This window comes from Temnothorax longispinosus, chromosome 11 (genome assembly GCF_030848805.1).
Source record: "Temnothorax longispinosus isolate EJ_2023e chromosome 11, Tlon_JGU_v1, whole genome shotgun sequence".
In the NCBI taxonomy this organism is placed as follows: Eukaryota; Metazoa; Arthropoda; class Insecta; order Hymenoptera; family Formicidae; genus Temnothorax; species Temnothorax longispinosus.
In genome coordinates, this window is record NC_092368.1 from 2,774,266 (window position 1) to 2,799,247 (window position 24,982).

Below are 24,982 nucleotides of genomic sequence, written 5' to 3' on the forward strand. Positions count from 1 at the left end.
CTTTCTCTCTAAAAATACAAATTTCGCTTCCGCAAATAGTACTCAAAACTTACAAAAGGCCGCTGGCAAAGTGTTCCGTGACATTTATTATTATCTCTCGGGAAGGCATAAAATTATCTTCGCGACGGGCCATTGTCATCGTTGTGGCTTGACGACGTGCCATTCGTGGTCGGTCAATCGAAATTTAAAGCTCCGCGGCCCGCGCGGACTCATTACGGAACGAATTTACGCCGCATCGCGCGGCGGCGACACATTTAAACCTTCCTGTCGTCGATGTTTCTCTTAGTTCGACGCGTACCATTGTGCGATCATCGACACGCGCCCACTTTTCACCGGTCGCCTTTATTAATCGCGCCCGATCCGAAGAAATATCCGATCGGCAGAAATCAGAAATAGCATACGCGCTCCTCGCCGGCCGGGACAACACCTTATCGTCCCCGCAGACCCCGCATGAAGCCGCGGCGCTCTCTCCAGATCATCGTTTTAGTACGGGCAGACACAATGCGCGACAATAATTCGGAAGTGATCACCGTTCACGCGAACTACGCGCGTTATATGTGCGCGTTATATTTCCACGATGCGATCACTCGTAACGGCGGATCGAGCGACATCATCGTCTCGACGTTAATGGGCGACTCATCAATCGCGCGGACATCGGGCAACGTTATGTAAATGCTTCTCACCCGACGCACGACAATTCTGGTTAACGATGACACCGATGGCTACTATACGGCGGCTTTTAGCCAGAAATCGATAATCCGGGTAAGTTAAATTTTGGGGATTGGCAAACAACGGGAAACGGTATCTTTGCCAATCGTCTTGCATCCAAGAGAATGCCGAAAAAAAAATCTTAACTAGCGAGAACATAACAAGTTTTCGCTTCCGTCCCTATACATTTACATTCACATTGATTTGAAAATCGAGTACTAAATCACACCTCTGATATAAACGTAAAATAATAAATAATTTGTGTTTGAACGGATATGTTTGTGTATTAAAAAAGAGTATAGTATAAAGTTTAGCAAAAAAAATTCTCAAATAAAGTCTCAATCTCTTTGCTTTTAACGTAATCATACATTTCTCGATGTAAAGAAGATAAAACTGATAAGGATATCAAAAGCACTCCCAGTTTGCAAAAAGCTTTTCGCACCGAAACAACGGAAGCGTCTCCTTGACTAATATCATTGAATTGATTTGCGCTGGATTTACTCAGCTGTCGCGCTTAGAATCAAGCGCGATAACTTCGCTTGCGTGCAATCACGAATCAGGGAGAAGAACCGCGATTCCCGGATTTCGAGAAAATTAAGGTGTTTCAGAAACATTACATTTTCCTATTGCCGACAAGTTTGTTCCGTTCAACGTTAAAAGTTCTCTTAACAGTCCCGACCAAGCATATAATTTTGAAGAAGCGTGAAAGAAGAGTGAAAACGAGTACGAGGGAGAAGGATCTTAATTGTACAGTGGTCACGGATGTTGTATTTTTAGTTGTAGCGGATTCTCTAATTGATCTTGAATCACCGAACGTAGCCGCGAGCACGTGCAACGCGGCGACCGCGTGCCACGTACGACGTAAAAATAGAATGAAAAACGAGAAAATAATTGAGGAGCTTAATTCTGTCTCGCCCGCGCACAATTCCGAACGCGAACGCCGTAATTTCTGCGACCTACTACCGATTTCTGGCCATTGAAGTTCGTAATTGAACACTTTAAAAAGTAGGAATCGGGAAAACGTAGAGACACGAGAAATAAAATTTCCGTACATTGAGAAAAAAAAATAAAGAGCTCCATGACGTCATTTGGCGTAAGGCAGGTACAATCGCGACGATTTCGGATTTCGACTCTTCGACATACGAAAATAATCCACCAACTTGTTCGTGGAGAAAAACGCAAAATTGACGTGAAATTTATTTTTCTATAGGGCTAAAATTAAGTGCGTCAAGATTATAACGATCTCAGTTTCCGTCTGCTGTTAGAACCAGTGCTTTTGTTTTGCTGCCAAATGATGTTGCCCGTTTTAATCAATCTCGAATCCGCCGCGGTCTCGACGTATGTACACGGATACGCGATACCCGCCGTAAATCGCGATGCAATTAGAATACCGCCGCGGGCTTTTACATGTATCTGGGAATGCGACGCGCCGATCCTCGAATTCGCGCGGTAGCACATTCTAATTTTCCATCAGTACGGAGCATCGTAACACCTGGCTGAAATTCGCGCCTGCGTGGACGACGAGGCCTCGCGCTCCAGCCCTCGTGAGAATTGCGAGGGTGCAATTTAAACTTTGGCCCAGTAGCCAATCAACCCCTTGACGAGCGAACGATCCTGAGGGGTCGGCCGGTGGTGGAAAAACGAGCTCGATCATCGCGCGCGTTTCAATATCGCTCGCGCAAATGGTGCGAAGTTCGTCGCCGCCGCCGCGTTGTTTCCGAAGAGAGCCCTCGCGAGCATCGTATTTCGATCGTAACTCAAGAATAGAAGACACCGGTTGCGCAAAGGTAACTGATTTAGAATCAGCCGTGCGCGTTCCGTTCGAATCACCGATCTGTTCACCGACGATCTCCATTTATTTACTTCGATAACGTTCCAAGAGAGTGAATATGGGAATCTTGTTTACTCCTAAGAGATCAGAGCGACGCGATTAATGCACTTTTAAATGTATCACTTTTTATTTGGAATTTGATAACACATTTGTAAACGATAATAACGCTTTGCATAAACGCGCTCCTGGAAGTGATAAGTTCGAGATAACGTTTTATAACTTTTGCGCACGGAGCGGGCGCGTGAAGAATACAAGACTCCACCGCTCTCGTCTAAGGCGCCTAATTATGTGATACGGATTTAGAACACGCATGGCGTACTATCTGGCTCGAGTACAGATACTCGAAAGAATCACGTTTCAGACCGTGACCGAGAGGCGCAACCACCGGGATTAGTCTCTGACAATGAGCCGGAAAGGTCATGTTAAACTTTTCGCGTGACAAAGCCCGCTTTGCGAGTTTCGGTCGCAATTGAATATCCACATATTAACAAATGTGAATAATATGTTTAAGCATTTATAAAAGAATCTTTTTCAATTCATTCATTGACACGTTGTCTGCTCAAAAAGTTTCGTGTGTTTTATCTTGTGCACACCACAATAAAATTTTTATTAAGCATATGACAATAAAATATTGTATACCATGATTAAATAAGGCTATATTCTCTAGGTACTGCATTGAATAACGCATATTTTTACTTTGCATTGTTATCTAGCTATTTACACCATTTAAAATTTTATGTCAGATGACATTTGTTTTCTACAAGCGTTTTAAAAACTTTCGCGCGTCACCAATGATCATCAGGGCGCTGAAGTCAGGCGGTGGTCACGAATGACCTTATCTCATATATGATATTAACAGTCAACGCATTAATATTTAATTAATCGTACAGCACTGTACCATTGTCGTGATCATCCAGTGTGTATCTTGTTAGACAATTAAATACGTTTACATTAATTTGCACGATGCAAATCAACATACAATACAAATTGATTTTCTAGTAAGAGAGAAATAATTTTCAAAGATATAATGTAAAAATATTCAATTACACATGTCGTTGCATGTGAAGTAAATTAAACCTGAAATAAGAAATCTTTCAGAAATTGCTTTTAGGTAAACCTCCGTAACAAAATGTAAATATAAAAAGCTTCAAAAATCTCTATAATAAAATGTAAATAACTGTTAAAGGCGAAGAAGACGTTTGGACAGAATTAAAAATTCAACTGACTTCTTTCAGTATTCCGAAAGAGCCAGATTGCAGCGTGAGCGACCACGGTCATGGTCTTGAGCGGCACGTTTACGGACTCCAGCTTCTTGGCTATCACGCCGTCTAAAATCAAATTTAAACCGGTTAGTAATATGTCTCTTCCGCGAGACACGCTTATATTTATTAAGAGGAGCTTTGAGCTTCGTTAAGACCGCGTGTCGAATCGCGGAGCTGGCTTATTCTCGAGATTACGATCGCGTCTCGAAAATGTCAACGACACGGCGGTGCACGTGACTCTGAAGCGAGCGTCGTTATTATTTCAGCATGATATCGCGTGAGACTCATTAATACTTATTAGTAACTTCGGTGAATAGGCACGTGCGAAGTCTTAATAAGTCGTATCGCGTCCTAGGAAATTATCAATACTTTCCTTCATGCTCGCTATGGCGTGTCGGAATTTGGCCGTCAAATCTGAATTTAATTAGAACTTGCTTACGAAGCCATTAGATAATATTTCACAAATCACTTCTCTTTGTGTATTCTTTTTTTTATTATAAGATATATATATACTGACTCTCTAAGAAGATTATAAGTTTATAATTAAAAATCTTTTTTCTCTCTCCTCCGTGCTGTAGTAATAATTTTATCCTATTAAAACTAATTTTATGTAGAAAGTGAAATAGCGACGTAATTTATGTTATTAATATAAAGAATTAGTATTTAAACTCTTTTTAATATAATTACAAGAGTAAAATACAGTTACTACAGATCATCACAAATGTCATAGTTTAAAGATAAGTAAACGATACAAATAAAATATAAATTAAATTACCAAAGTCCCTTTTTCGTAATACAGAGATCTGTCCGTTTCCCAGGAGTGTCACGAGACTTACGAGTGCAACGTACTCATTTACCCAGTAATTAGCAAATTATATTTTCAAGTGCCCCGAAGGGAGGTAATTCGCGGAAGTTGCGTGCACGAAGGTTTAAAAAAAGAGGAGCGCCTCGCGTTTCTCTCGATGACGCTACGGTCGAATGATTTTCACCGTGAAGTTTTTTTTCACGGGAAGAGGAACCTACATCTTTCTACATTCGAGCTACGTTCCGATGCCGAAATCGTTGGGGGTGCCGACCTTGGCATGAAAAGCATCGCGTCTCTTTTGAGACGGAGCGATTAGAAGCTCGCGTGCTCGGTTTCTGCGCGCCTCACCCTCCCGACGCTCTTATCGGCGCCATATCCCTCTATCATTTGGCGCACGTTCCTCATCCATTTCTCGATCCCCATCAAATACAGTCTTATCTATTCATAAATGTCACTCTTAATCCAAATGACATTTTACACGGTGCAGCATTCCGTAATTGTTTCTCCATACTCCTGAAATATGCATGGCTATCTTCTCGATCATTTAATTTCTCTTGTGGTTAATATCACATTTCGCTTGGAGTAATTAAAAAAACTCAAATTTCCTTTCAGACATTAAAACCCTTTCTCTAACATCTTCCATATATGTAATTTTTATATATAATTTATTACAAACTTAAGTGTTTTATTTCAATTTTATTTTTTTAAACAGATTTCCTCTGTTCGGAAGTTCTAAGAGATTCTGTGCATGTACCGTGAACATAGTAGCGCGTTAAAAATGAAATCCGTTCGATTTCGCATCTTTCGTGAAACGCCAATGGAAACGGCGCGACTAATGACAGATAAGACTTGATCGGCGTTCGAGCTTTCGAGTTACGTATGCCGTAACGTAGTGGCTGCCAGAACGACGGGTTCTCATGCGGTACGGTCAATCAATGTCAGAAGGCACGCACGGCTGAAAGTCAATCAGATGGAGCTTTCGCCTGGCGCTGATCACTGACGTTCCCTCGATGGAGTTACGGCGGCCGAAACGACGCCTGGCGTTTATAAATCAGCGTTACGCGCATCGGATGAGATATCGATCTCGATGTCGAATTGGAGGTCGAGAGTCGGTCTCCCGGCGCATTAAATCCCGGATATTCCTTACGCGAGCCTCGTTAATTCGCAAGTGTACTCGCGGCGCGTCTAAGAGCACACTCCTTCGTTTTTTTGGGTAATTTTAAATATTTATTTCGTCGGGGAGAGAAAGACTTACACTAGGTTACTCAAGTAGGATATATCGCATATCCTGCGTTAAATTTAATAATTGATTAAGAAAACAGAATAATAAATTTCTTTCGCTAGTATAGAATAACAATTCAAGTAATTTCTTTCAATGTTCATGTCGAAAAGACGTTATTTATTGCCAGTCACGGTCGATTTAAAGAAATTACTTGAATTGATTAAGAAAACATTTACGTACTACTTAATGAAGCTATATTACTTTCAAAAAGATTCCAGCTATCATTATAAGAGAGCAGAGAGTCAGTTGTGCGATAATACAGAGAATAATTTTTAAAATGTACGGTATTTATCCGGTTAATATGGGATTAAATGACATTATAGGTGACCACGTGTTCATTCACTCGAGACACGTGCTTTAAGCACCGATGAAACGTGGTAGCTCCCACTGACGTCATATTATTGAAATTCCAGCTGCAATATATGACACCGCAACTAATCTTTCGTCGCGATAGTGTTTCGCTGCTTTGATTAATCAGCTGCTCTTATCATGCCTGCGGTGACGGCGCGGTTGCTGACGGACAAAGGATCGTCCGCGTAAACGAAAACGTCCACCCCGAGAAAATGTCTCACGTAAAATTTGTTGCGCGCAACGAGATCTGCTTTTTTCTCTCCTCTCTCTCTCTCTCTCTCTCTCCCTCTCCCTCTCTCTGTGACAAACGGCGATCGTTCTTCCGGCCATTGATCATCCGGACGGTGGACCGGGGGACAGATGCACGAGCGTCGTATTTTACAGCATCCGATATTGTCCCATACGGCCTGCTCGCGTCGACTCCGACGGAAGCTTTCACGGGAGCGACGCAATTGTTTGGATATGAAACGGTCTATTCAAGGGAAGAGAGAGCAAACACGGCGGAATCGAGCGACGAAAACTCGATAACTGGGGCGATAACTCCGGCGCCCATTTACCATAGTCGGCTCGTGCCAGTTTCGTCCATCCATACGTAACGAGGCGAAATCTCGAGGTCTCTTATATATACATTGGTCGTGTTAACTGTCGTTGCTCTCTCTCTCTCTCTCTCTCTCACGAGAGAGAATCCCCGTCCCAATAAGCTACGCGTAATTGTCGCCAGTTATACTGACCGTGCTTGGCGATTTAGAATTAAACGACCTTTAGGAAAGATATAATCAAGTGTTCTTCCTAGCGATTTTTTTTTTACATTCGAACTTTAAACGCATATTTGTAAAACTACTTAAAATTCTATTTAAAACTAACTTTAAGCGCATTTTTTTGTAATTCTCTTAAAATTATTTAAAATTCTATTTAAAACTCCGTCAGTAGCTATCGGTTATCGAGGTTCATTGAAGTCGGAGAAGAAGAAGTGAAAGAAGACTTAGAATATTGATGACGGAATTTTGGACGTAGCTTACTGCTAAAACTTCTTCTTTATCACATGCTTTCGTCATTCAAAGCCGGTATCGCCGAAAATGTCGAAGGAGATCGATAAGCCGGTGTACATTGGAAAGTTCAAAATATTGGCAGACAGCCAGAAGCTACACGATGACAGGATAATATCGTGCGCTGTTACGACGCCGAAATAACCGCGCGCGCGTTCGGGAGATGAAAGCGCAATTTTATACGGGTACCGTGAAGTTAGATTTAGCGTCGAAATCGTCTCGCTCGCTTTTCACCACGGATTTGGAGAGTAATTTCCGCCAACCGTGAAGTTAACGGCGCGCCGGCGAGTATGAAGGAAAAAAGAGATGGGGACAATTTGATCCGCGAAACGCGCTCTCGTCGGAAGAATTGCAGCATTTGTCTGATTAGAAACCCCGAAAAGGTATACGAATGAAAAGGAAAATTCCTCCTTTTCGAAGGTACGCGCGTCTATTCTGGAAGAACAACCTCTCAAAGAACTCACAATATATTTATTTAAATACCAATTTATTAAATGCCAATTAAAATATTCATATAGTATAATAATAAGGAATAAAATAATAAAAGAGATGGAAAATAATGTAATAAATTATGTAAAAATGTGAGAGAGAGAGAGAGAAAAAGAGAGAGAGAGAGAGAGAGAGAGAGAGATGATAAAAAATGATGAAGCTAAAATAATGAAAGGTAAACACATTATTAATTTTGCGACGAAGCTGCGAATTCAATCTAGAAAGGAATATATTGCGATAATCAATAGAATTTCTCGATCGAACTTTGTCACATGTTGCTCGTAATTTTCAGCGTATGTGTCGATGAGTCGCGGAACAATAAAAAGAAATGTAGGTTGAAGAAGCGATTCCAGCGCGCTTCGGCGGAAATCACGACGTTTGCGTGACAGGAGAACTGATTCGAGTTCCTGGTGATAAAAGTGTGTCTCCCAGTGAGTGCGTTTTAATTTATATATTACAGCCTCCGCAGTGCGCCGTTAGGTTTCTCGGTTTCTCGAGCATAAATCTCGTCCGGGAAAAGAACCTAAACGAATGGCTATCTGTCGGTCCTATTGATAGAATGCTCTTTTCCTTCCTCCCATTGAATTTTACGATCTCTTGAATTATGAACTTCGAAGCACAGAGAAAGGAAAAGTAATTTGAAAATAAATTCCTGATAATTATCGGAGTTCTTTTCTCTCTCTCTCCCTCTCTCTCTCTCGTCTTACATCGAATCTCGCCGCTTCGAGATCGTATTATTATTCCGAGTCATAAAGCGGACTTTCGAATAGCACTTTTTCCAGCCTATCACGGAGACCCGACCTTCGACGATGGTAGGTGGTCGCAGGGTGAAGCATGCGGCGAGCAATGAAACCACCACCACGTCCATGGTCACCGGCGGCGTTACCAATAGGAGCGACAACGTCGTTGTCTCCACTGTACAGCCGACCACCACTCAGCAAGTAAGCTTCTATCTATCTATCTCTCTCTCTCTCTCACTCTCTCCTTCGTCGTGCATCCTCGTTTTCATTACGTCGACGCGCGTATCACGTCGACGTCGACGGGTCGGTCGCGCGACGTCTCGCGGCCTCCGGAGAGCGAAGAGCGCGGTAGTCTATCTCGCGGGATGCGCGACTCCTCCGCAAAGTGTCGCCGCGCGATATCGGACTCTCTCTCGCGCATTCAACGGCCCGCGAAGTTAGACACAACATTGTGAGTTGTGAGCGAGGAAAAAAACTGGCTGATAGGCGGTTTGTGCGGTACACGCGGCGACGCGTATAATAAGCTAGACGCCGCGGCGCGGCGTGGCGCGGCGTCTTCGAGTGAAACGATCTATTATAGATCGATCCCGAAGTAAATTACTCCAGTTTCGATCAATGTTTGGTGCTTAAACGTAATTACGTATATTTAACGTGAGCGGTATTACTATTTTGAGACATTGTTAAATAAGAAAATTTTCCTCTTGTCGCGAACTTGATATCATACTTTAATGTTATTTAATAATAAATTTCAATGGTTTATATAAATATTCACATAATCGCTAGTTATTACGCAGTTGTTAAAGATAGCGTAGAAACTTTTCTTTCATTCAAATAGTAATAGTTTATCGTTTGTTTTGGAAATTCTTAAAAACCGCGCGTTACTTAGAATTTAATTTTTAAAGTACTCGCTGTAGTTACAGACAATTTTAAAATTCAATCGAAAATATTCTATAATTTTTTCATAGAAATTTTCTTATTGCGCAACGAAAACGCTCGTGAACGTATAAGGAAAACGTGAAATGTGACTCGTATATTCGTGCCTTAATAACGCGTGTGTGTATACATACGTGCGCACACGAGGCACCGACCGACGCCGCGAGAGCTTAACTGACATATAAATAGCGCGTTTAAAGAGAGCCGGCTAGAACTTTCCCGCGTGTACGTCTTGCGAACTCGTCAGGAAGGCACGAGTCGCTTTCCGAGGAGGATCGTGCGACTGGAGCGGGTCCAGCGAGCGGATTAGCCGACGCGTGATCGAGGGACGTCACAGATCTCGTGAGAGGAGAATCCCCTTTCGGAGTGCGTGTAATTCGTTAATCTTTTCTTCAGTATTTGCGACGGTATTCGGTGAATAATTCGTGTTGTGAGTGAATAAATTCCTAATATGAACGCGAACTTGGAGTCTCTGTTAACACGGATCACTTATTATGATACGCGTAATTCGTAAATATAACGTCGGTATTCATTACAGTGCGAAGAGAAATTCTGAGCGAACCAAATTGTGCACAACCTTTATAATAGATATCAAGAGAGGAGTTAGATAATGGAGTTTTTGAATTATTTACGCTCAATTTGCAAAGCCTGTTACTAAACAACCCATGTATTATCTAACTCCTCTCTTAATATCTAATTCGAAAATTGTAATGGTGTTTTTGAATTATTTACGCTCAATTTGCAAAGCCTGTTACTAAACAACCCATGTATTATCTAACTCCTCTCTTAATATCTAATTCGAAAATTGTAATATATTAATTTGGCCAGTAGGGTCGAACTAAAACGACTGCTGTTTATTATCAAAGTCATGATTTTGTTAGATTATGTAAAACTAAAATCTTAAAAACTTAGACACAAATTATTTTAATCTTCTTGATAATGAAAGATTTGGAACCTCAAGTTCCATGATAAACAAAAATAAAGTTTATTGGGTAAATTACTGAGTTTACGGATAATCGGGCCGAGTTCTGATCAAGCGAAGTGCGAGGCAGTCGAGGCACCGGTTAATATGTGAATTTCAGTTTCTCTCTCGAGACTAATTTCCGTCGTTTCGTGCGTTTCGGCAGAAAGTCCGGCGGATCTTCGAGGAGCAGGCCAGGTGGCAAGAAAGCGGCCCACGCAGACGCGTGAAATGCACATCATCGGGCACTGCCTATTGCGTAGTTAACAACTACAGCATCGTCGCCTCTAGGGGCGAACTTGCTCGAAATAACCGCGCCGCGAGTGAAACGACGACGACGACCAGCGTCATTACCAAGAGACGAGCGTCGTCGATCGTAAACGGGAGAATCCACAAGGAGGAGACCGCTCGGAGCGGGTTCCTCGCCTCAGAGGAGTCGAGGAAACCGAAGGACGTGCCGAAGGACTCAGCGAGACCGGGAATCTCAAGGGGCATCCAACGAGGTATAATCAAGTCCGCTTCCGTGCCGAAGGATTTGAAGGAAGGTGCGTTGCATAATTTCTAAACTCTCAAATTATACGTCGCCTATTACTCATTAATCTGCTTTATACCCTTTAGTTATCAGTTTTATAACCTCTTTTTATTTTTTTTTAATCAAAATATAATTTTTTTTATAAGAGAAACTCCAACTAATGAGTATCGGTAGACTTTTAATAAATGCACCAATTTTTGCACGGTTATTTTTTATGGTAATATATATCATTTACGTTTTTTGGATACCTAAGCATCGTAAATGTTCGTTCATTCAGGTTGGAAGAAGAGATTATCGTCATCAGCTGTTCTAAATACGTGCCGAAAGCTGCGATAAAATTATTTTCGACGGAAAAGTTAATTTCCTGTACTATCTATATCTCTCTAATGACTACTTGGCTGTGGAAATGCTGACGTGCATGCCGTGATAATTTGTATTTTCGCCCTATTCGCCGCACGCTTTACCTGACGCGAAACAACAATATCTAACGAAAATCACGTATCTTGTAGCTTCTGAATTCTCTATTAGAATCGTAAATGAAACCACACGAGTTATGTAAACACGGTGAACCGGTTTTCGACACGAGACTATAAACAGAACATACTATATTAATTAAAAACTAATAAAATAAGTGTTTCGTTCGATATGAAACAAATCAAGTTAATTATAGTAATCTCTTACTGGAGGATCCAGTAATTCGTTTCAAAGTGAAAGGGGACACCTTTCTATTTATATGATCTAATTTTCTAAGACTCGCGTTTCGTGCACGTCGCAACTTGTCAGCTCAGGCTGGAGCGAAACAAAATAAATGTTTACTTTCGGCCCACGTCGATTCTAACGACGCGCGAAGTTCTGTAAGCACACGCGACGCGATCTACCCCACGATCTGCTTACTTAATATTTTTTATGACAATCAACGATGACGCGAACATCTGCATGCCGCTAAACGGCACCTATTTAAGCCTGCGCTTGCAGGCTGCTGAGGGTACTGCGAGACATCTTGGATAAGAAATAACAGTGGCTATAAGTATAGTGCCGTGACTCCGCAGGTCTTCCAGTGAGGGAAAGAACGTTACAACGGGTACCGGAGGAGGGCATCCTGAAAAGGTCTTCCGCCTTCCTTGCGAGCCTAGCGCATCATCATCATCATCATCATCATCATCCCTCCAGCAAACTCGCCGAGAGGAATTCGCCGGACGACGAGTTAGCTAAGTTTCTCAGGCCGTCGGACGGCTACGAGCTTCGCGGTTCATCCTCGAGATACGCCGGCCCGAAGGGCTATTTCTCGATCTTGACAAACGACGACGACGACGCTGGACTGTGCGCTCTACGGCCGTCACCTAGCGCCCAGACGTTATCGACGAGCTTGAAGAAGAAGGGCGTCGGAGTGAAGAAGTCGGTCTCTTTCAGCTCCGATACCAGCTTCGAGGAAAAACGCGCGCCATACCGGAAGCCTGCCGTCCACGAAGCCAAGGTCTATCGCAAAGGCGTGCTTCAAGGTGAGTTCTGCATTACGTGATGTTTCGCTCGATGACGATTTCGCAAATTTTACACACGGTGTTACAGATAAAATCTTTAACTTACTAATAATAAGAGAATATAAGGCTGTCAAGAATCCAAGCTTGGACCGTATGGCTTTTTGATTCTAATTTGATTGTTTAACTTACTAATTGTAAGTTTTTTAACTTCGACTTTTTTAACTTTATCTTACTAAATTTTTACTATAAATAAAACAACTGTACTTTGTTTTGATAAATAGTTAAATGAAGATTTCATTAGATTAATTCAAATTAAGTTGTTCCTTTTTTTTTTTTCGCTGCTTTATAAATTTTTTAAATAAAAAATAAATTAGTTACTTGAAATTCAATATTACCTTACGTAGCAACGCGATGCAAGATTTTTGGATCATCGCGCTTTTACGCGAGCGACGTTTATTTGCCGACGAGTTTTTATTTGCACAAACTTTTCGCGCTGACATGTACCAACGTCATTTATTAGTGTCGACAAATTGATTCCGACGTGTGACATCACTGATAAAAAGCACCTGATAAGAGAACAACGTTTAAATCTCGATAAATGTTTGTTTCACACTAAAACCTGAAGGTATGTCTTTGATTAATGTGAAAATTGTCGACTAAAAATTCACACAGTAACGTCGCTTTAACGAATTGGAATTTAACAAATTGCGGACACAAAATCGATGAGCAATATATCATCTTCTTTTACGTGAAATAAATGCCGAATAATTTAATACAACGAAAGAGTTCATCTAAAAATATCACAAACTATTAAGCTTGTAATTTATGATCGTGTAATTTATCAATTTCAAAGTATATAGTCTATCGCATAAAATTGGTGTTATTGGTGGTATTATTCAATAATAAACTGTGATATATTGGACAGTTACAATTGCGCAAGTAAGCTAATAATTTATTCGCGATTAGCTTTGAAATATTCAAACAAATATAAATCTTGCAGACCACATACGCAAAGAGACGATCAAACCAAAAGTGCCGCCTTCGTGGGAAATACCCTCTGGGGACCCTACGGCCCTTCTGAGGGCCGCCAGAGAGGCGGACGACACCGGTCTAAAAGAAATTGTCGCGCAGGCGCGGAAAGTAGGCCTGAAAGGTATGGACGTCAACGTGGTCGACAGCAGCGGGAGAGTGAGTACAAAATTTTCTAATTAATTGAATTAGTCTCTAATTGCGCTCCGTAATATAAAAATAGCTTTACAACATTCTCCCTGTCGTTTACTCTCTTAACGCATATAATGTGCGATGCAGGGTGATACGTTTGCGTGTGCTGTGAAAAAATGTGTCTGTAGGTAAAATTATAAAAAATTCAATAGTGCCGCATTATTTGTGGATCGATGGGAAGGAACAGGGAGAAAGCGTGGAAAAAATATGGAAAACGAAAAAATGTACAAAGAACTATTAAACGCGCCGCATATAATGATTGGTTTAACGAATCACGAATTATTTCATCTTTGGATCGGCCTCTGTCTGTCGATCCTATTTGAGATTTCCTTCGAAACTGCATCCTCGGAATGCCAGATCGTGTTTGAGCAAAATGGCTTACGCTAAACGAATTCGACGGATTGGAAAGCCGGCGGCGATCCGTAATTAACAGCGCGCGATTCGCGATCGATGAAAGTGCAATTAAGGCCGAACGAGTCGCGCGCGACGGCAGGAAACAAATTTCGACTCTTCGAATGGGTCTATTTTTAAATCACTCGAGGCTGGGATTCCGCCGATTCGAGGCGCGTGAGTTTCGCTTCTCGCGAGCGTTATGCAAAAATGTATATTACGGCAACTACGGCAACCATCTGCGGGCCGATCGACGATTGATTACGGACGATCGGGAGTTAACAGCGGTGCGAAGTTTCGCGAGATGAACAATTTATTACTCTTCTCACGCATATTACTCTGTTCGTTTCGTTACTTCGATAAAATTAGGAGATAACTATTAATATAAAAGATTTATTATTACAGAAAGATGAAGTACTAAAACACGATTTAATACACATTCGTGAATAGTTTATAACATGAGTAAACAATGTCATATGACTCCTTTGTCGCTTCAAGCGTTTTTCTAAGATCTCTCTGTTAACCTAATGAAAATTTTTAGTGTTTCGTGCTGCTTCGTACTACGATGCATCTCGATCAGATAATCGGCGTAACTGGCATAGTGGAGAACTTTTCTAATTGCTGACGAAACTCTGTATATAATTATACCAGGCTGTTTTCCGGCCAGCCAGCGTGTAAATTAAGCGGCAGGATCGATTCGACGAAACGGATTCGACCGCCAGTCCGTCGCGGATGTCGGCAAAAATTCCACGCTCACGGCTCACGGCGCTTTCATTAGTACCCACGTGCGATCCCCTCGCGCATGTAGCACTTCGTGGAAAAGTACCGAATTGTGTGCCCGTCGGCACCCAAGCTCTGCCCGCTTCTAACGGCAAGCCGGGTGTAAAATCGCGCCGCGAGAGGTACAAGATTGGTTGCGTTCCGAGGGGAAATATATGTATATGATATCGCTCGGGAAAAATGCTGGAACATATATCTCCCCGGTAGATCTAGAATTCATTTTTTTAAATCTTTATTCGCGGTACGCGGAAATTAAACACACACGTTTAGTTAATTTAAGACACTGTATTTTAGAGGTGAGATACATTTTCAAGCTTACCTTCCAATTGAAGTTTGCGGTGAAATAAAGATTGACTGGAGGAAAAATATAAAATATTTAAATGCAATGCATTGCTTGTTACAAGTTTATTTCATAGTGTCATTCTAGGTATAAAAAATCTGAAAAATAAGCTTGACAGAAGTAAACGCGCGCTGAGTGATGGCAGCTCGTGAAGCGATGTGAGATACCGTAATTAACGTCGTTTCGAAGGACGCTCACACGATACGAGAAATTTAACGTCCCGCGATGGTAACACTGCTTACGTTCATTACTATCGAACGATCGCGTTCGAGGACAAGGCCGTGAATTTCGGAGGAGAGAACGCTGTTGTGCAAAGCCTCGCGTTTTTCGAAACCGCGCGCAATTCGGTGCAAATTGGACACGCGCATCTTTTTCCAAACTGACCGATGCCTCATCCTCGCCTCTCGGGATCGATGCGAAAGCACGTGATCTCGATCCCGCGCGGGTGCCTGCGACCGCATTCCGTATATGCAGCGGTGCCGCGTCGCAATTAAAGTCGGGATCGCGCTCCCGTCTCTTCTCCCGTAGATAGAAATGCGGTCGACCTTCGTGGAGTCGCGGCGGACGCCGCCGCGTCTAAGGTCGGGACGAAGGGAACCTAGATGTAGGTGTCCCGTGTAATCGTGACGGACAACCCTGAGGCGCCGGTAACATCGCCGCTCACCAAGGCCACGAGATCGCACGTTACGACGCGCACGTCGCGTCAAGAAATTGCGCTCGCGATCGATCGTTCGCACGCACCGCGAACTTAAAGCGATCGGTTACGTATCAACCCTGATGCGGCATTAGAGAGATATATGTTTACGATTTTCCTTAAGTGACACGAGACAAACGCCGGCGATGATTCAACGAGGCTGGCGGATCAAAGAATTCGCGCGAGGTCAACACGCTACGTGCAGAAATAACTAAAGCGCTGGAAATTATACAGATTTACTTTAATTTACTCATTACTTGTAACAGAATTGTATGATTAGTATTTTTCGATTTTATCTAAATAGTTGAACCTAATCCTGAATTATTTATCAGGATTCAGAATTATATATATGGATTGCCTAAATTCAATTATGGCTTTAGGCAATCATGGATTTAGGAATAAAATTTATATGTAATTTTATTTATACCGTCTAATAATAAAGAAAATGATCTCAGTGGCGATCATACGGCGCAGAGAGATGTGCGCTGTCTAGTGAGCCGGAGGAGTTCAAATCCGACCAAAAATTTCATTTTTTATCGGTTTTTATTCGATTGCCACCTTTCGGAAGCAGGGGATGGCAACCTACCGAGAGTATCTTGTCTAGCTTTCTATATTTAGAGAGGGAACCGATCCCCCAGGTTAGGGGTTAGGCAACAATGAAATAAATCAAACCAATTCCTGATGTAACGATAAGGAGTCCAAAGAAAATTATTTAATATTTTTATAAAACTTTCAAAAAAAGTTCTCATCGTATCAAATATATCCGTATTAGTTTCATTCAATTTTCTGATATTTCCGTCTTTATCTAAATTACGTACGAAGAATTGTACATGTTTCAAGAGATATACAAAATCTAAAATGTAAAATTACAAATAAAATTTTATCCTGAACTTTTTTTTACAAATTATTAAGTAATTGTATCCGTTTAAATAGGCGAAGCCTATACAAATATCCCGGAGTATCAAATATATCATTGAGAAAAGTGTGGACTAACTGTTTAATCGGCAGCTTCTGTTTCGTTTAAAACGAACGAAATAAAACGCGTGGTGTTTGCCGATTTACAATTCACGCGTCGTCTTCAAGGCAAACGCGTCTTCTCCCGAGCATTTGTTGGCATAGTCTGTGTTTCAACGTCTGTTTGTATATCGGCGGGCGCTGACGCAAGTTAAAGCAATAACGTTCAAACGTCAATAGCCACTTAATAAATTGATTCTTAACGGATAGTCCATTGTCCATCTCGATGTCGGGTGGAGGCAGCCAAACAATGCCGAGAATGAGAACGTCTTCCTACGAGATGTCATACTTCTCAACACAATCGCGATATAAAACGCGATATTCAGTCCCTTTTCAATATATTTACACGCGTCAATGGAACGGTGGTAACAATAGGTGAAACGCGGCATTCAAAGATAAATCCGATTAACACAACTCCTATAGGGGATGTAGCGATTTAGCGCAAGGATCGTTTTCTCGATCGGAAAACAATTTTTGTCCAGTCAGCTGACAACGAGATCAGCGAAAATCAGCGAATCCTAATTTAAAACCCGTGTCTCATTCCGCGTTCATATAGTCATCGGCGTGGATTTAAAGGATTACATCCGCGTATAAATGTGTGCCGCGTGGAAACGCGTGGTTTTTTCATGTCACGGTCAAACACGCGTGAAAGAGACATTGACGATACGGCGCGGAGGCCGAGGGGTGAATAATGTTCCGCTCGAAAACGCGAATTTGCGTAATCGGGCGTAAACTTTCGGCGCGGCAAACTAAACCGGGAATTATTTGTTTGCCATTGCAGACGGCCGTAAGTTACATGGCTGGGAACGGCGCGGCGGCGATGCTCGAGCTGGCGCTCTCTTTCGAAGGCGTGGACCCGAATCTGCCCGACAACGAGGGCAACACGCCGCTCCATTTTGCCGCCCAGGCCGGTGAGTGATCGATCACGTATTATGAATATATCAGGTTGCGCGGTTCTGTGAGACCGCGATACGCACGTTGCTGGGAAAATGTGAATGACGCGTTGCGGGAATTCAATATCCCTTTGATCTCTCGCAATTTTCCAGAATCTGGATTTCTGGAATATCCGGTAGTAGAGTCGTGCGAATAATAATGTTAATATAACAGTGTCGCTGCAAACATAAATGTTATCGAGATAAAAGCATCTTAGACTTTGTGAGTTAAATGGCTTAAAGAGATGTTCCCTTCTCTTTCGCTCCTTTCTCTTCTTGGTGCTCGAAATATCGTCTTCGATATAACCGATGTTCCAAAAATGAACTCGGCGAAAATACGCAGAATATAGGATGGCCGCGCTTATTCATAGAGAAAGTGACAAGAATAAGCGTTGCATCAATTGGACGCGCGAACATGGGCGATGGAGTAGGCGTCAAAGGTGTTTTAGTTTTCGCATAGGAATCTCGAAAATGCGTTTATTCGCGCGAGTGAGTTTAGAACATAATTTAGCTCCGTGTTTGCCCCTGTTTCTTTTCCGCTGCGTAATCATCCCCTCTCAGAAGGTGGCAACTGGCCACGTGGCTGCGAAATAACTGTATATACATCCGTCGCAGTCACAGATTAACCATGAACAAAAAAAAATAACAGGATAAAGTGCGGAGGATACTTATTTAGATTTATGACGTGACGTTTAGAGTCTTAAATAAAGTGAGAAAATAACGATTGGGGCCGTATACATATTGAAAGCAAATGATTACGAGATTCGTCCTCTTTGCCTACTTTTCTTCCTTTCACATTTCATAACACTAATTTTTTTTTAATTATATAATTCCTGCAATACAGGATAAAAAAATAGAATATATTAATTTAAAAAATTCATGAAAAACTGATTTAAAAAATTAATTCGTCAAACTAAATCAGGTAATCTCTTGTCTGTCGAACGTAAATGCTCTCTAAGACTTTATATGATCTCGTTATATTTTTATGCAAATGGGGATAATATGCGGGGAATAGCAATAAGTAAGGTAAATGTACCAATGCCTGGGCACGTACCTATGTCTGGACATTTTTATCATTTTAGTCCTTAAATAAGTTATAACGCGAATTAAAATCAAAGAATCAAAGATAAAAATAGTTTTCTTGTATTATGTTTTTATCCTTGATTTTAATTCGCGTTATACTTATTTAAAAACTAAAATGATAAAAGTGTTCAGACATAGGTCTTAAGTGTCCCGGCATTGGTACATTTACCTTACCATAAAAAAATGTTGAAAACGTTATCTTGAGCCCAATGCCAAACCTGCCGGCAGAGTTTTCGCGCCGGCACGAGGATCCCATCGCGTCACATAATCGCCGAAAATAGCGGGAAGCGTCTCGTGCAACAAACAAGCGCAGCTCCGCGATGACGCGTGCCGAAAAATGTTCCGAGCCAAAACACCGCGGGTTATGAAATGTACGAGGGGAAAAACTCGCGAACGCGAAAAAAAAACCGGCACCTATGATGTCAGTACATGTTTTCTGTTACGTATCTGCGGATAGGACAGACCGAGTGCCTCAACATCCTTCTGCAGAGGTGTCCGGACATCGAGGTGGACGCTAGAAATACCTTGGGCTTCACGCCGCTCATGAAGGCCGCCCTTCAAGGTAGAACCAAGTGCGCAAAGATTCTTCTGTTCGCTGGTGAGCAAATAGTTCAGTATAAGTCTTATGTATTTGTTATAAATAAAATAATAATCTGATAATCTAAGATCATAATAGTCTAATATATATTACATATAAATATATAATAATAAATATTTTCAATATTATAAAATATATTATTACGAAGGACCACAAACTATTTCTTAAAATTTACGCCGTTTGAGAATTATTTTCATTAATTTCTAGGCGCAAATCCTACCTTACGCGATCACGGTAGAGGCTTGAGGGCTGAACAATGGGCGAGGTTTTGCGGCAGGTACGTGTGCGCCGAGATGATCGAGAGATTCGCGAGGCATCGTCTGTTGGAGAGAACGACGTCCTGCCGTTGGGGCAGCGAGCCTGAACTGGCTGCAAAAGTCCTGCAGGGAAAGGTACGTAGCGCGATGTCGAGACCTCCTCCTAATCGGATCTCTTTCGTATGCAAGACATAAATCCTACGCAAACTATGCTAGGTAACGCCTATACCCACGACGCCTATGCCGCAACCCTCCGGATTGAAGTCGAAAATAAAGAAAGTTTTCCGCACCACCTCCAGCCCCGATCGAACCTTCTCTCTGGTCTCGCAACTCACCAGCGCGGCTCTCTGCGCGAGCAGTCCGGCTCTGCCGAAGCCCTCACCTGTTGTAAAAAGTCTTCTGCGGCCATTGAGTGTGCCCCAGTTAAGGTACGATACTGATCGAAGAATTAAAACTTCCTGAGTTTCGATCGATACTTTATAATCGCATTTTTTTACGATTGCACAACTTTACAATGCTTCTTAGCAAAATTTGAAACGTTTATTAGAAAATTACGAGCAGTTTAAAAAAATACGTAACATTAAAATGTTAATTTTTGGATATCTTCTTTAAATTACATTTGTCAGATAATAAATATTTCTGATTCTAAGGTAAATGTTAATTCAGACAAGATAAAAGTTTGTGCCATTTTTCAGGGTGACGTTGGTTTCGCAGCAGGACTTCTTGGAGAAGACCTCCGAAAAGTACGGGACGAATTTCACGGACAAGATCGAGAACTCCATCGCGAAGCCACCACGCTCGAAGAAGAAGAGCAAGTAGTCGAACGTAAAGCTTTCGCGGTCACGGGCCGCGTTTAGAACTTCACTTCGCATTGAACACACGCGAGGGGAGATTATTGAAATCTGCTTGACGCTAAAGCAGCAAGACGGACAGAGTGTTTGTGATCTATTCGAGATCATTTACGTGTTATCCGATTCCGTTGTTGCCTGTAACCGGCCGATCGTCGATCCGAAGCCGCGGTCCCTCAAGTAGATAGTAGTTTGTTCGTTTTTACCTCGCCGATAAATATTAGCGATGCATTTCACCCGGAGGACGTTCGCGGAGATCGAAAGGGAGGAAACCTTCGATACTCGATCGCTCCCGCTAAATCACGATTTCCAAGTCGACGGCTGCTGTTGAAGTGTTGTCATGTTTACGGTCCGCGTACTCGAGATTGTTTTCGATGTAAACCGCCGCCGCGGCCGGACGTATAAACATTCGGAACGGTCGAATTTTATTTTTAGTTTGAACTCATAATGGATCGTACGACGTGTGGCGGGACGAGGCGCGGCACGGCGCGCGAGCGCGGTTTACAGGAGATCGTAAAATCACGATCGAAAGATCACGTTGAAGGAGCGTGATGTTCCTCCCGTTGAATGGAATCTCGATTTTTCTTTCCAGGAAACGTGAATGTGTAACTTTAAACAGGCGCCGAAGCAAAGCCTCGGGGGTTTTTATAGATTAAAGTGTTAAAAATGATCGAACGGGCTTGCGATCAATCTATGTCGCAGGTCTCTCTCTCTCTCTAACTTATAATACGCGTTTTACGTACAAGATTTTATATCGATGCAGTTGCTGTCAGATGGTTATTTAAATAAATGTCTTATTAATTAACTATTTGTCTTTTGATTATGGACGATTGAGATACAGAGTTCGGCGTATGCGGAGATTCTTTTGTTCTTTATTAATCCCTCGAATCACAAGCACGCACGGCTCATCTCTCGGAACGGCGATTCCGTCGTTTCCGGCGATTCTTAGCCTGAGACAGGATCTCGTACGCCTGCTGAATCTCCATAAATTTTTCCTGAGCCATGCGCCTTTCTTCGTCCGAACCTTTAACTTTGTCGGGATGATTGTCCCTGGATAGAGTTCGCCATCGCGCCGTGACTTCGTTCTGCGAAGCGGTTTGCGAGAGACCCAGGACCTGCGGAGGATGAGCGAGCGTTAGTGTAAACTAAATACATTTTTTTTTTAAGTAAATTCAAATTTAATAAAATTTCGCGAACGGCTGGCCGACCTTGTAAGCGTTTATCTCGCCTCGAGGATCCGTAAGGTCCACCAGTTGCGCCCACGTTGCCCAGAAGCCTTGATGCTTGGCCTGGTTCCATGTGGCCTCTAGACTCGCCTGTAACAAAAAAAATATTAGTATAAAAAATCTTTTAAGTTTCTTAAAATATAACGCTCTAAAAATTTAACGACCGCGTATACTCACCTTAAGATCCGTCCAGATGGGCGAGGTGAGGAAGTGTCGCACCGCCTCCGACAGCTTTATCTCCTCGCCTTCGCTGTCCGTGACAACCGCGTTGAAGTACAAGTAACTGCCGATGATAGCGAAGAAGAGCATGAGTGCCAAGCCTAAATACGCCATTCGCCGGATGAAGCTTTTTCGTTTCTTCGGTTTCAGCCGCCACTGCTTGCTGAAGGTGTCGAAGCTCAGGCTGGAGGCGATCACCATGACGAAAATCCACATGGTATCGTCCCCGATGTAATACAAGGTTGGATAAAACAGATACGCTGTGGCAAGCGTTATCCATATCGAACCTTGTTCTCTGCCGATATTTCCGACTGTCCATACACCTTTTGAAGTATTAAAACTGAATAAAGGCTTTCGTAAAATGTCTGTGCTTCTAAAATATCCGTTTTCTAATTATTTGCATACGTACATAAATAATAATATATATATAATTATGTATTATTATATATATAAATTTTATAAATAATAAATATATTGTATAATTTATTTTTTTATAATTTATATTTATTTTTATATATTATAATTTAATTATTCATATTACCGTAATATTGATATTCTAAGAATGTAAAGAAAATCTGATTAAGAAATTCTAGATTTAAAGTCTTGAAATGGAAGGTAGAATACTCTGTGTAATCAGACTTGTCAAAAAGCAGGCAAAAAAATCCCTGATATCAGCTTTTCCATAGTTCTTTCCATTTATCACGGATAATATGTTATTTTAACTATCGATATGAGTCACACGTTGTGACCTTAAAGCATTATCTTTCAGAGGAACCTAACACGCGAGAGCGATAAGAAAATACTCGTCGTTAGAATAACGAGTTTTCGAGTTTTCTTTTTCTTTCTAATACGATTCTTACCTAGCGCGATCACGGCCGGTACTAAAATCAGCAAGTGCCTGAAATTAATGCCGTACAATTCCTCCTGCGGAATCGCGCTGTTAAACAGCTCGGCCCATAAGTAGGCGACCGCCGCTTCCGCTGCGAATCGTGTCCCGGCAAACGGCGGCTGTAAAAAAAACAACAAATAAATATAAATCCGATTTCGTCGTCCATTTACAAAATCGTCGGTCGCATTTGCTTCGCCAACGTTCCTTCCATTTAACATCTTTTCCGCAAGACATCGGCAAATAATTTGCGGTTCAATATTTACGTGGGACGCATATAAACGTGCAACATCATCAGTTCTTCGAATAACAACGATGCGGAACAAGGCGCAGCGTGAGCTTGGCGTTAATAAATGTATTTCAAGACTGGCGACGTCAATCGCTTATTCTAAGCCTGCGTTGCGGATTCTACACACGCGCCGAATTATTTATTTACCTTTCGATTAGCTCTGACTTTTCGCTTGAAATCCTCGATGAATGCCGGATCGTCATTCGCTTCGGCCACGTAAGCAGGTATCCTGTAAATGTCCCTGAGAAAACCGCAGCCCACGTAACCGCCGAACGTGGTGATGTATACGAAAGCCTGATCGTCCCTGCCGAGGTACACGTGATGCGCCCCGAAGAGTCCACCGAACAGCCAGAAAAAATAAGCCCAGAACTTGCTTTTCTTCGCACTTTTGTGCTCCCCCTCAGCGCTCAATCCGTTTTCCTTCGCTTTTTCCATCATGTTAGCTTCTGGAGCAACAGGTCACCAACTATCCATTTTGATTCACTATCGATCGATCGCGTGGATGGTCGTCGTGGTCGTAAATTTTACGCACGTGGTAGGAATTTTACGTGTCCTATCCGGATTGTCGCTATCTACGCATCTTCGCGGAGCAAAATAATAGTTTACGCGCAATAATTCTTTACTGTTTTTCTTTTTTTAAACTCAAGTACACTTGTCGGTGGTGTATCGTGGAATGACGGTCATGGTTCCACTGCACCGGTTTCTGGTTCAACGCTCCGCGTCAGGTAACGGTATCAGTTCAGGGACGTAACAAGCAGAAATACGCTGTTCGCGCGCGTATGCCGCGTATGAGTGGGAAGGGGGAAAAGTGGGTGAGAGACTTCTTTTTCTCCTTCTTCTTTTATTAATAAATGGCTATCATGCATCCGCTCAACAATCACGGCCAGGACGACCCAATTGACTTTTGCCGCGTAGCTGCGTAATTTATCCAAAATAGCAAGCCATGGGTGGCTCTTACACAATAAGGTAATGAGTTATGATAACGATGCAGACAAAGAAAGTCGTGATACTTAAGAAAAATTCTCTTCGGGAAAAAACACATTCGACCACGTTCGAGCTCGCCAACCGACTCAGGAGTCAGGAGTCAGGCCTAGATGAGTGGCCTAGACCCTAGACCCTACTAGACTCAGTCTAGACCTAGACAGCGAAGGACCGAAGCACCCATCCGAACCCCGAACTGACCAATCCCGAACAATTGACGATTCACTCTAAATCACTTCCGACAAACGAATGGCAACGCGCCGTAAGTTCCGTGGAGAAGAATACGCCAGGAATGATGAGCCCTTAGCAACGATAGATGAAATAATATACACCAATTAGATTTCGCGATGGTCGGTCATCTTTTGTTTACAAAATCGAATAGCCAAAAAGACCGTGCCGGCGAGAATTACTGAGAACGGTTCAACACAATAATAAGAATATCATGAAGACGCGTGAACGCGAAACTGATACGTCGCGGCGATCCTCTCGATAAATATCGTATTACATCTTACGCTGACGAATAGCATTCTCGACAATTAAATTTCAAGAATAATTTGTCGAGATCAATGCTATTCGTTATAGCGTAAGACGAATATATTATTATATTCTTCAATATTATTCTATTCTGGAACATTTGTATATAATCTCGAACATATATATAGTAATAAAAAAAATTGAGTAATAATCCTGCAATTACTGGGAGGAGAACATAAAATAGCAAATTCAGAAAACGTTCATTAATTTATGAAACTTATAAAAGTATTTATATATTTTATATATAGTCTTTAGTAACAATATTTATTATA

At 42.0% G+C, this 24,982-nt stretch overlaps 2 protein-coding genes across 5 annotated transcripts; one reads left to right on the forward strand and one right to left on the reverse strand.

Moving 5' to 3' along the window:
* Positions 1-355: 355 nt before the first annotated feature.
* Positions 356-21,380, forward strand: LOC139821283 (uncharacterized). 4 transcript variants are annotated; one of them, XM_071792206.1, is made up of 11 exons: positions 2,378-2,495; positions 3,775-3,887; positions 8,545-8,715; positions 10,575-10,953; positions 11,990-12,439; positions 13,419-13,606; positions 17,639-17,768; positions 19,330-19,470; positions 19,678-19,862; positions 19,944-20,155; positions 20,423-21,380. In XM_071792206.1, exons 2-11 carry the CDS (start codon positions 3,816-3,818, stop codon positions 20,544-20,546), a joined length of 2,052 nt encoding a protein of 683 aa, XP_071648307.1. In that variant the 5' UTR covers positions 2,378-2,495; positions 3,775-3,815; the 3' UTR covers positions 20,547-21,380. The 4 variants fall into 4 exon arrangements, with proteins under 4 accessions (XP_071648306.1, XP_071648305.1, XP_071648307.1 ...); XM_071792207.1 differs by having other exon boundaries at positions 2,379-2,495; positions 8,557-8,715; XM_071792205.1 differs by lacking the exons at positions 2,378-2,495; positions 3,775-3,887 and adding an exon at positions 356-762 and having other exon boundaries at positions 8,557-8,715.
* Wus (TM2 and DnaJ domain-containing protein wurst) lies at positions 21,370-23,933 on the reverse strand. Its single transcript, XM_071792216.1, has 5 exons — positions 23,343-23,933; positions 22,881-23,028; positions 21,979-22,343; positions 21,784-21,891; positions 21,370-21,690 (listed from the first exon to the last, which is right to left on the reverse strand). The coding sequence occupies exons 1-5, from the start codon at positions 23,631-23,633 to the stop codon at positions 21,481-21,483; spliced, it is 1,122 nt and encodes a 373-aa protein (XP_071648317.1). The 5' UTR covers positions 23,634-23,933; the 3' UTR covers positions 21,370-21,480.
* Between the last annotated feature and the right edge of the window lie 1,049 nt (positions 23,934-24,982).